The sequence below is a fragment of the Prinia subflava genome, chromosome 29, assembly GCF_021018805.1.
Source record: "Prinia subflava isolate CZ2003 ecotype Zambia chromosome 29, Cam_Psub_1.2, whole genome shotgun sequence".
Classification (NCBI taxonomy): Eukaryota; Metazoa; Chordata; class Aves; order Passeriformes; family Cisticolidae; genus Prinia; species Prinia subflava.
The window spans coordinates 2453461-2466212 of NC_086275.1; the positions used below are offsets into that span (position 1 = coordinate 2453461).

At 42.6% G+C, this 12752-nt stretch overlaps 1 protein-coding gene across 1 annotated transcript in view; it reads right to left on the bottom strand.

Moving 5' to 3' along the window:
* Positions 1–3950: 3950 nt before the first annotated feature.
* Positions 3951–12752, bottom strand: part of KAT6A (lysine acetyltransferase 6A) — a 30269-nt gene continuing 21467 nt past the window's right edge. The window contains exons 15-18 of the mRNA XM_063420149.1: positions 11918–12128; positions 10588–11280; positions 9552–9870; positions 3951–8976 (exon numbers count right to left, since the gene is read on the bottom strand). Coding sequence (XP_063276219.1) covers positions 6392–8976; positions 9552–9870; positions 10588–11280; positions 11918–12128 — 3808 coding nt within the window. The 3' untranslated portion in view covers positions 3951–6391. The remainder of the gene's footprint in view (positions 8977–9551; positions 9871–10587; positions 11281–11917; positions 12129–12752) is intronic.

Here is a 12752-nt window from a genome sequence, read left to right on the forward strand (position 1 = left end):
TGATTGCCCCATCCCTAGAAGTGTTCAAGGCTAGGCTGGCTGGAGCTTGGAGCAACCTGTCCTAGTAAAAGCTGTCCCTGTACACAGCAGAGGGTTGGAATTGGATCATCTTTAATGTCCCTTCCAATCCCAACTATTCTATGATTCTCTGGTTTGGGCCTAGTCTCCTTCTCTAGAGGTCCTTAAAGCACAAGTTCATTGGAATGCTGGAAGGGGGTGCTGAAGAGGAGATGCAGAGCACTTTTCAAAACACTGTTCCTGGCCATAGCATTGATCCTAAACCCCTGTCCCTGTGTCCCGGTGCATTACTGCATAACTAATCATGACTAGGAGAACCACCAGGCACATGAATTGCAAAATACCACTAAGTCCCTGCCTTCCCACAAAGCAGAGCAGAGAATTAGTTAGCAGGACTTCAGATAGTCCCAGCTTCAGGCTCCATCTGTAAATTAGAGGGAGGGATTATTGATCTAATGCACTTCAGGTATAGCCTGAAAGACATCAAAAGCATCATCTGCCATCCCAAGAAAAGAAAGGTGAACTTGAGTAGAGGAATAACTTTTACCAGTGCAGCTGAGAAAGATACTTGCATTTTTCTAAGGCTAGAAATGCTTCCCCGTTCAAACTCATTTTCCTTATCACCTTACCTAGAGCAGTATTGTATTTTTCAGACCCTGACTATAACACGATTATGTGCAGCTGTACATAACCTGTCAGAACTTCCAGACAGTGCTACCCTATAACATCACAATTCCCTTTTCTATCTTCCTTCTGCACCAATATTTGCTGCTTGGACTTCCTGAGCCCTGTGCAGAATCCATGGTGAAGGTTCTTGTGAACAGCAACCAGGTTTCCAAACAGATCAAAGTGCCTGTCTCACAGCTGGATAGACAGAGAGATGATCAAGGGTGTCTGCAATGGCATCTAAAGACACTGTTTTTTTCAGTGCTTTCCTTTGTCCCCAGCCTTTCAGCCATCACCTGCTGACCCCTTGGTGTATATACTTAGGCAGTTCTGATCACTTTCTGCAGACCAACTTCTGTGATTTGCTTTGGTCTCAAGAGCATGCTCACTAACACAATGCAAAGGAGGACAAGGACACTCCTAAAGTAACTGCAGTCTTGCCTACTTCAGACTGCAGAAGATTTTTATCACACAGCAACTGGAACCTGCTCCCCTGGAGAACAGCTCCTCCCAGTGGGACTGACTGAAGCCCTGATCCAGGAAATCGGCTGACCAGTAACCATTCAGTTCTTCCAATCTCACACTCTTTCATCTTTCCTCCAAGACACCAGAGAGGATTTCATTCTACGTTCAGAGCTGCTGTCTTGGTACCTCCCTAGCCACTAGGGTTTGAATTGATGCTTAGCTCTCTGGTGGGGGGAAGCAGCATGCCAACTGAACAGTCTTTGGCAGCAATTGTATCTATTTTTCAAAAAGCTGTCTTGCATTTTGACAGCATGATTTAAAAAACAAGTTAACTAGAAGTAGGTACCTCTGCCACACATGTTAAGATTGTCCTGAGCAGGGGCTTACGCTTAGGACTTTCTCAGTTAGGAAGCATTTGGCCTATGACTGATACCAAGCTTCTATGTGCTGTTGGTGTTTGGTTGGTAAAAAAAAAACCAGACCCTGGAGATCTGCTGCACATAAACAAAAGCTCATTGTCTTCACCATTCATGCAGGACTCAGGACAGGAGAAGTAGGAAATGGACTTAGTCATTTCACTTAACTCACCCTATATTTTTTTGTCCAACAGAGATTTTTATCTTCTTTGGAGAAGTTGTTTGGGAAGTATCTGGAATTGCAGATGATGTCTTGTTCTTGCTTGTTCCTATTGGGTAAAATGGGGAAACACAGGGTGACAGAGTTCAGCTGAAATGTACCATGCACATATACTAGCTAACATGTTAGAAATTTTTCATGGTTTTAATTATTTGTCACATTGCACCATATTTATCACTTTCTCCTTGAAAACAGACTATTTTTACTATGACAACTCTCTGTTACCTCAATCACATACTGGGACTCTACTATGTGACACAAATGACAAACACTGACAACAGTCACTATCTAGCATTCACAGGGCAAAGTATTTGGCAAGGGAGAACATACAAATACTGACAGAGGAACCCTTAGGAAAATTATAACACAAACTGAACAAGGTCATTATGTCCCAGTTTCACATACAGACCTGTTCAACAGAACCCCCCATAAGGAAGGAAGCATGGAAGCAAATTCCTGACGCTCTCTGCAAGGTACTGCAGCTTTTTCAAGAGATTAAGCATATAGCTGGAGTCCTGCCTTGCTCTAGGTGAAAAATCAATGTTTGGTGAAGTTGCTGAGTTTCTCTGTATTTGGGGCAAAGGAATTTTACATTCAAAGCTCAACTTCAAGCATCTATTTTTAGGTAAATTATTCTGGCAGACAAGCTGTGAAGATAAAAGATGCTGCAGGCCTCACCTCAGCTGCTGTAAACTTGGTCAGCCTCAGTCAATCTGCATTCCTCTGTTACTTGCAGAGATCTTGCAGAGATCAGATCTCAGCAAGGAGCTCTTTCCCTGAGCTAATTAAGATGGTTCAGTTCTTTTTAGCTTTTTCTGAATTATCTCACTGATGAGCTTTCAGAACTGCCATAACCCTTTAAGATCATTCTACTTTCAGTTGGTTTCTTTCAAGAACCACAACTCTCGTCTCCCAGAGAATAGTTTGTTGCTGTAGGTTGCATTCAAACTCTTCCCTGCTAATGAGAGATGGAAGCAGACATTTTGGTTCACCTAGCAACTAATTTAAAGTGAACCTGACAGTGTTGAACAGAGCAACTCTCTCCAGGTCCTCAGTATGATCCCTGGCCGTGGCACTGCAGAACCTGCAGGAGCAGCTCTTCACACTGTGCTCTGTGGTACCAAAGGTTCCTGCTCTTCAAGAAGATTTCAAACCTGTTTTGGCTTGGCAACCCTCTCAAAAGAAAAACTAACAAAAAATTTCCCCAACACAAACCCCTTCAACACCACCCCCCCCCCCCCCTTCCCCTATTTAGTCATTCTCTGATGGTTTTGATAGTTTGTTGGAATAGATTCTCAAAAAGAGGTCATCATTTTCATGGCTCCCAAGTGTGGTTGTCATCAACTTACGCCACACAAACTGAGGCTGGCATTTTGCTGTTATTTTTAAATTAACAACCAATTAAAAATGCAGCCTTATTTGATCAAATAACACTTTTCATAAACAGCCTAACTTCTTGAAGACAACCTTGTGACAGCACGTCTGTGGAAAAGCCTTTGGAAGGTTCTTGTGGCCACTGGGATGGCCACATCCCATAAAAAATCAAGATTATATGGCTCGGGCAGCCCCCGGCTCACAGGAGGGCGAGGCAGTGGTTTTTTCCCGAGGTTCACCATGGTTGTCACAGGGAAACTCCAGCATCGAAGCTGGAACTGTGCTTCCCTCTAGCGGTGTCAGAGCTCTGAGCCTGTGGAGGAATGTGCACCGCCAGAGCGGGATGGGGCTTCAATGATCCAATCGTGCCTTAATGCTGCAGGACAAACCATGCTGGGTAAAATGTCTCGTTCTCCTCCTATTCGAGGTTCTCATTACAGATGAAAGAGCAGCTCAAGAGGGTGGGGAAAACTTCAAACACAAACTGCCTGTTTTAAAGGATGCAAGTCAAAATTACAAATTGAAGCTGATAAAAACCAGGACCATACTTGGTTTTCGCCAGCCTTGGCAGAGAGGAATTTGAAGGTGGTGATTTCTGGAAAAGATTCAAGTTTGTTCTTCCTAATTTTTCTCTAATTAGAAATTCTAGATATAAATTAACATGAACAAGAGGTCTCATAAGGGAATTCTCTTTTAGGTGAACAGGCCCACCTAGAATCATACTTCCAGGACCAAGCATCAGGGACAGCATTCACCACTCAAATGGAAGAAAAAAAATTTACACCCACAACTGACATCCAAAATGGCTCAACATAATTTATTTTTTTATGTTAAAATGTACAGAGTTCTTTTGAAAGTACTTGCTAGAAAGGGGAAAAAAAAGTGATATTACATACAAGGAGAGGAAGGGAGACCATCCAGCCAGGAGCGTATGACATGGAGAATTACAAAGGCATCTAGGCACCCCCTTCCCCTTAGCTTACAAGTCACCATGAACAAAGTACAAAGAGGTTACAAAACAGGAAAAGCAAATATAAACAGACAGGAATAGACTCAGCTTCATTTGTACATGCGGCTTTTAGAGGCATCTGGAGCTCCTATTCACACACTCTAGAGATCTCTTTAAAGAGAATTTTATCTTTCTTAAAATAGTTTTTAATATTCTACAACAAAGATAAAAAATTTTAAAGATGGAATGAAATGAAAAAGCTCTTATTTTTAAAAGGCATCGAAGTCACTAACAGTGAGTTTTTTAATTTCTTTTAGAAGATTACCCAAGTTATCTTGCTAAAAATACATTTTTTTTTAAACAGAAGTGAAAAAATGGTAGGTACCAATATTACTGCGTTGGATAATTTCTTTTTATATATAGAAAAGAACTTTTTTTTTTTCTACAATAGTTCTACAGTCACAAAGGTTTGTGGAAAAGGGAGCTGCCCAATTGATAAAAAAACCCATACAAAACCAAACCAAACATAAAGGCAAACAAACTAAATTCATGGCCCTCATTTCAACAGCTTCTCCTCCTGTCTCAGACCCACCCCCACCCCCAGGAAGCAGCGACACAGCTGAAGATCTAAGAAGAGAGGGCAGCACAGTGCGCTTTCTACACGGGTTATTTGGAACTGGAATAGTATATACAGAGAAATGGGGTCCTATACAGCCTTGTACATGCTCAAAACTAAACAGAAATAAAAAGTGGAAGTCCTTTGAATTCTGCCTAATTTAGCAGTTACTGGAGGAAAGTCCATTTTAGTGCATCTGAAGAAACCCCAACTTTTAGATTCTTTTGGTTTAAAAACAAAAGTAATTAGTCTTATTAATATGTCTGCATTTCTACTTCATATACAATAAAAAAAGAACTTTACATTAAAGGGTTGTCCCTTTTTGTACTGGGTGACATGCCAGCAGTGTAGCCAAAAATGTAAATTGGATTTTGCAGTAATAAACAGCAAAATCCTGCCGCCTAGATCCTGCTATGGTGTTGGGACGGTTTCACTGCTGTAAAAGAGGCAGATTCCCTTCTTTTCCCACACTAGATCAAATGTGTGGCTATTCCTATAAAATAGTAGGAGAATCAGGAAAAACATCACTGACCCCCAGAAAGCGGCACATTCAGCAACTTCCTACCCCAGACCAGGAACGGAAGAGTGACAAGGACACCACAGGGTTCTCATCCCAGTCACCAAATGCACACTTTTTCTTCCAGCATTTCCCAAACCAAGAGATTAACTGGAAACAGCTGCTTGTGAGCTCAGTCTGACTCCAAGGCTCAGAACCAAAGCCCTCAGCATTTCCAAGTAGGTGCTAAAGCAGTGTGGGATGTCAGAGCTGTGGCTGAGCCGCAGGTCACCAGAAGAGCCTGTAACCATTTCCTTGTTCTAACAGACCATTACTCACCCTGTCCTCCTCACCACTGCTGAAGGGATACAGAACAAGTTCTCTCTTGAGATGCTTCCAGCAGTTCAGTGACAGAATGTGTGCACGCATGCACATGTGTGTTCATGTGCATGTCTGGGTGGTAAATGGGATCATTTAAAAGTTACATTATATTTTCAGCATAAAACATACCATTTCATTTAACTCATCTATAAAAACACCAATGTGGTTTCTTGTTTACACCTAACTCCAAATTTTACTGAGGGTGAGGGAGTCAAGGAAAATTAAAGGTTTTTCCTGACTTGCAGAAATAAAGATCTTCATTTATCCTCTGTGTCCCCTTCCAAATCTCTCAATAAGTGCCTCCTGCTAGAAGTAGGAAATGTTAGGTGGGGTTTAGAGGGAAGGGTTGTTTTTCTTTGAGATGTCAAACATTTTACATGGCTGCAGCACTAGAAACTGCATACAGAGGGGCACAGGGGAAAAGGACATACATTGAAAATCAAATTTAGGAAAATGATTTCACGTTACACATAGTCTGTCCACTTTGTCAGCAAAGTAAGGCTCTTTTTAAATTATGAGAATTGTGCATGTTTCCCATCTAAAAAACATCTGTAAGTGATTTTAGCTGTAAAATGTTTGACGATTGTGAAGAAAAGAAAAACAAACAAACAAAAATTAAAAAAAAAAAAATAAAGACAGGCTTCCTAAAAAATAAAATAAACCAAAGAAAATCCCTCTAAATCTACAGCAATATTTTAACTGGAAAAAGGTCCATTTTCTCTGGTTCGTCAGTATAAAAGGTTCCTTTATTTATATTTATTTCAGTTTTTAGGATGCAAGTTGATCTTGCTCATCTTCTCATGTATGGTCCATTAAGAGACTGCTTGGGCACCCCAGCAGCGTTCATGTAGCTGTGATGGGAGGGGCCAGTGTACATCATGTTTCCATGAGGATTTGGCTGCATAGGCTGCTGGGTATAGGCCTGGCTCCCCATCATTCCCATCTGCATCTGCATAGGATACTGTGCTGTCTGATTCATGTAGGCAGGGTTACTATGGTAACTGCTGTTCATCATGGGCTGTGTCATTCTGTAGCTGTTCATGGCATTCAGGGTGTTCATGTTCATGGAGTTCACGTTGTATGGGGTGGTTGGCATCAGGTTGACCCCCATGTTCATGCCCCGCTGCACGGCCAGGGTGCGAGGCCCAGCCTGCATGGCCACGGCGGGGGGGCTGCGGCCGTACAGCTGCTGCTGGTGAGCGGTGGCTGAGGGCAGGGGGGCTGACTTGGAGCGGATGGAAATGTGCCCCTTGACTGGCATCTGCCCCTGCAGCCTCTGCGTATGGGGAATACCAATATTGGTGGCAGACATATTACACTGAAGCAGAGGTGATGTGAGGTTCATGGTGGTGGATGCCAAGTTTGGTGGGGGTGTCATAGTGGCTTGTGCTTGTGGGGTGCCAGCCAGGGGGTGAGAGGGAGCTAGCTGTGCCAGCCCTGTGTTGGAAAGAGAAACGCTGGTTGCATAGGAAGTCACAGCAGGAGAATGGCTATAAGGCATGGCATGAGGGTCCATAATGGTGTTTGTCAGCTGTTGCAACTTGGCTAAACTGAACGTGGCTGATGGTTGTGAATAGCTCCCAGCACCAAAATCCCCTGGAATCCTCTCATAGATGCTTATGTTCCCGGTGCTGCCTGATTCAGGTATTTCCATGATCATAGGTGCTGGGGTGAAGCTGTTATTCATGCTACACTGAGATAATGGAGGTTGCTGCTGGGGTGGAGGTGGGGGCTGTGGCTGCTGGGACTGAGGCTGCTGCTGTTGGGGCTGTGTTGTTGGTTGCTGGTTACTTGGGGGCCTTTCTACTACACAGCTCTGAGGTGACTTGATATTACAGTTTGCTGCAGGCTGGACACTGTTTTGCTGCATCATGCTGCAACTGCTGCCAATGTTTGCCATTTGCTGAGTGACAACACAACTGTTCTGAGTGAGGCTGCTGGAAGAAGACAGTCCTCCATATGAACAGCTGCTCTGGGAAGAGTTATTTCCACAAATGCTGCCTCCCATGGTGGAGTCATAGCTGCTGGGGTTTTCATAATTCTCTGTAGTGCTCTCAATGCTGCCAAGGTCACTGAAGCCACTATCCACCACCTGCTGAGAGTGGTCTGATACTGAAGGCACATCCATCATGGGGCTGGTCTCCATGTTCTGCATAGAGGGTGCGGACAGGGATCCTTGCTCAGGACTTATCTGTGTGTAACTGCTCTCCAGAGCGGGCACATTTGGGCTGCTGACAGAACGCACAGACTGGCTGGGGTGGGACTGAACAGAGGATATTGGACTGTTGTGTTCTGAGGCCTGGCAATCTTCAACCATTGATATCTGAGGATCCTCCTCAGTCTGGGTATAACTCTGCAAAGTCTGACAAGCTGCAAGTGTTTCTTCACAGTCCTGGTAAGCTACATCATGCTCATTGCTTTCCTCCTGTGTCAAGGATTGGACTGCTTGAACAGTTTCAAGATCTAGTTCACTATGAGGAATCTCCTCCTCTTCCTTTAATTCAATTAACCCCTCTTTATTACTTTGCTCTTCTTCATGATCATCTTCAGACCCAGGGACATGCTCTGAACCCACTGATGTCTCATTGGAAATCTGCTCTTCCTCAGAATCTGCCTCTGCTTCATCTTTTTCTTTTGCATCTTCTCTACCGCTTGGTACGCTTGCTTCTAAAAAACATTCTTGCACCTGAGGCTCCTCCTTCACCCCTTCTTTAACAGGCTGTTCCTCCAAGTCCTTTTTCTTCAAAGACTCTGGATGACCATCGTCTTCATCATCAGCATCATGATCTTCATTTTGATTTGTTGCTACTGCAACTTCCTCTTCTTCCTCATGGTCACGTTCAGGTTCATCTAAGTCTTGCTGCTCTTCTTCTGATTGCCTCTGCTCTTCTAAAATCCGTGGCTTCTCCTCTACTTCCTCTTCTATCTCAGGCTCTTTTCCTTCTGGCACTGGACTGCTGTTGCTGTCCACAGGAGAAACTGCTCTTACTTCACTGCTGGCTGCATCTTCTCCTTCTCCATCTCCTATCTCTTCTGCTTCCATATTCGTATCTTCCCCTTTCCTTTCCTCAGTGAGAGGCAGGTCTTTCTGCTCAACGCATTCCTCTTTATCTGAAATTTTGGCCTTACGCCCTGGTTTTGAATTAGCTACCACTTCATCAACTATTTCATCCTGAACTGATAGTGGCACATCTTCCCGGTTCAGTTTAAAACCTGGTTTTCGACCAGGTCTTTTCTTCCAGTGGACTGGCTTCCGGCTTTTCCCTTTTGGCCATCCCTTCTTCTTTTTCATAGGTGTGGAAGTATCTGGCTCAAGTGAAGAATCTTTTGCTTCACTATTCCTCAGCATAGATAATGGTTTCAAGGGTGGATTACCTGAAAATACAAATTTAAAGACACTGTTCAAACATTTTTGTTTGACCTAAGCATTCATGGAAGCCTTCCCAAGCACGCCCAATATGATTATCAACTTCAATATTAGCTTAGAAATGTATTAGAATTTATTTATTAGCTTAGAAATATTAGTTTAGAAGGATCAAGGTCTGCTCACTGGCAGCATGTTGCAATGTGATGATGAAGAGGATGTCAGAAGAGACAATTCAATATTTCCCTTTTTTATGGAAAACTGGGGACTTGCCAGTTCATTTTTGTTTTACTTCTCTAAGTGACTCTGCTGCACAGATTTTTCCACAATCACAGATACCAATTCCATTAGGAAAGCTGAATTAAAAGAATAGTTTGGGATCAGGTCACTGCCAGTAAGATAGTTAAATGTATGCAGCACATTTTCATAATGCTAGGGAATGTCTGAGGCTAGTTTTACTGGTAATTTACGCCTAACCTACATTTCAGCTGGAAGTTACAAGCCAAAGAAAGCAGCTGGTTATGTAATGAGCTGTTGTCATCCAACACAATCTATCAAACTTTCACCAGAGTACCACCATACATACCATTATTGTCATCAGACTCCTCCTCATCTCTGGACTTCCTCTTAGAAGAGGGTCTATGCCTGAGTGTGTCTGGTTGGGCTAAGTGCCGAAAGTATCCACTGGATGAAAGTTCACTCTCTTCCTCTTCATCCTCCTCCTCTTCCTCTTCCTCCTCCTCAATCTCAAATGTAGGCTCTAATTGAGGCATTGGTCGTTCAGAGTCTGAGTCCTCAAATGGTTCATCCAGCACTTCTGTGGTTTCTGAGATTGTTTCAGTGACAACACTGCTGTTGTGGTGCTTACGCCTGCGGACCCGCCTCTTCCGATGAAGAACTGGTTTCTGAAAGTGGAAGGTGGGAAAAGAGAAGATATTTCATCATGTGCAGTAGAAATGAAACACTAGATAAATACAAAACATGAACAGCAGAGAGCTCCCTTCTAGAATGCAGAATTCACTAGAAATTACTGTCTGGCACCTACCACTAGTTAGAATTTAAACAGCTGAAGCTAACAGGTCATGCATAACAGCTGGAACTTTAGACACACCACAACACAGATGTGAATAGCTTAGAATAAGGTGCAAAAATTATATAGAAAAGAACTTTTTAGTGCAGCATCCCATGAAGAAAGCAGGTGCTTAACGCATTGACAGAATTCACATCTCCATGGTAAATAATTTCAAAGACTTTACACTCTGATTTCAATCGTTTAGAGAGCATCTGCATTTTGCAAGCTTCTTTCATAAATAGACTGTATCTGTTTCTATTTCGCACAACTGAAAAAAACTTTAGTAACTACGTTAGAAAAAAAATCAAAAGCACAAGATAGAAGCTAGAACTAAAAAACGCTCTAACTCCTACCTATTACTCACCAAAAAACACCACTAGAAAAAGTCATCAGGAAGCACCCTGCAGAGAGAGTTCTGGAACTCTGAACATGCGCTCCCTGTACACTTAATACAGACCTCGTGAACTGCACCATCCTTCAGAAAGCCCCAACATACTGCCAAAACTGACTGGATAACACAGTCAGAAAAAACAAGAAATAAGGCACACACCTTTCGCTTCAATGTTGGCTTGGTGAGAACAGGTGGAGAGCTTGATCGAGGACTCAGAGGCTCGTCATCTTCCTCTTCACTACTCTCACTAAAACACCTCAGAAGTGCCCTATCAGTATCACTGTAGTGCCGGGGCAATCTGTTGCAATCCTCTGTGAATCTGCATTTCAGTGGCTCTGTGTTCTTTTTCAATTGCCCCCTCCACCTTTCCACACCTTCACTGTGCTGCCGACGGGGAATTGCAGATTTTTCACCTTTGCCATACTGTCCCTGGGAAACTGCAGATTTTTCCTCATCTTCAGCATACCTGCCTCTCGAGGCTGGAGATTTTTCCTCACATTCACTGCATCTTCCTTGCAAGGCCACTGACTTCTCTTCACAGTCACTGCACCGGCCTCGTGAGGCTGCTGATTTTTCCTCACATTCACTGCATCGTCCACTGGAAACTGCTGTTTTTTCCTCGATGGGCAATGCTGGCTCCTTCTCACAAAAAGGCTCATGAAGTTTTTTGCTCTTGCGGTTCCATCGTCCTCTTCTTGATGGCTGACTGTTTGCAGGAAGACTATCCAAGGGAAAAATGTGCTTGTTTGGTCGTGCAGAATTGGCTGGAGCAACAATGTCTGGCTTTTTTTCACTCTCTGTTGGTGAGTAAGGCTCCTGCTCTTTCTTCTCCCATGACACAGACTTTACCATCTGATTTAAATAAGAACAAATAGATTTCACACTTCCTATTTAGACAGCAAAAATGCCTATCCCGAATTTGATTCCACGAAAGTGTTTGAGCAAAAAGTCAGAAAGGTTTAACAAAAGTGACTTTTAAAAATCCGGGATTACACAAAAGATTTGACCTTTAAGAGATTCATGTAGTGCTACCTGCTACTCCTTTTCTCACAGGTGACAATATACCTCACTTAGCTTCCCAACAAGTCACTTAAGTCAGCCATTCAGTGGTGTTAGAAATCTAACTTTGTGCAATTTTCAAGAAAAAAGTGAGCAAAACTTGAAGCTATTTTTCCATTAAAATGCCCAATTGGTTTGATGTAAATATGGTAACAGCAGATAATTTGCCTCTTAGTATTCTACTCAGCGCTCACCACCTGATGTACGAGTGCAACCCCTTCACGGATTGTTCTCCACACAACGCCTTTATGTTTCTCTAGTTTTATTTTCTAATCTGAAATCATAAAGATACATAAACTAACCATGACTGCATTGCTTTTTATGATTATGACAGAAGTGCAGTCTTCACATTTGAAATTTTGTTAGTGCTGCCTCCAAAAGCATTAAGTACAAACTACGTGCCACACAGAAATAAGAGATTCACTCTTACACTGGTCTCTGGATCCTTTTCTTTCTGCTTTTGTTGCTCTTCATTTTCTCCATCCTCTGTTTCCTCTTCTTCATCTTCAGAGACAACTGAGTTGGAAACTATAACAGGTGTCCAACGCAGACATTCTGCATCCACATCAATAGGTCGGACATTAGTTCTAAGCTTTGCCATGTGTTCCTGGATAAGCTTCTCACGACGAATGATCACAAATCTGAACAGTGATAATACTCTAATCAGTAACAGGGGAAAAACTGCACGTGTTGCCACATGAAACAGGTATTTTACAGAAATTATTCTCAATCAGTGCTGCCACAAGTAACTTCAGAGAGAACAGTTAAAATAGTACAATTTGCAGTACCATCTAACTACCAAAGAAAGCATCTCACAACTGAGGAAATGTTAAAATTCTTTCCACTTCTTGTTACTGTTGAAGCCATTATCCTTCCATCGGTAACATGCAGCTGCAGAATATAATTTTTATTATGGACAAGATGGACAAGGGGTATGCCATTTGGGGAATGGGCAATATAAGGTGAAAGCTACTGAAGAGAAATAAAAGGACTGCTCAGGCCCACTACCCTAGCACATTTTGCTTAAGGGTCTGAAAGAAATGTCACCGGTTAAAGGTATACTGTGAGATCAGGACATAAAACTATTCTCAAGTTTTCCAAGTTTCAACTTTAACACAAACACAATAGAATACAACCACACTCACCAAATCACTATGGTCTGAAACAAGACTAATCTGGACACTGAGGTCTTTAGTAAAATCATGCTTATTAAATGTGACTTGTCTTCAAACACCATTAAATTTCAATGAAATACATCAGAAGGT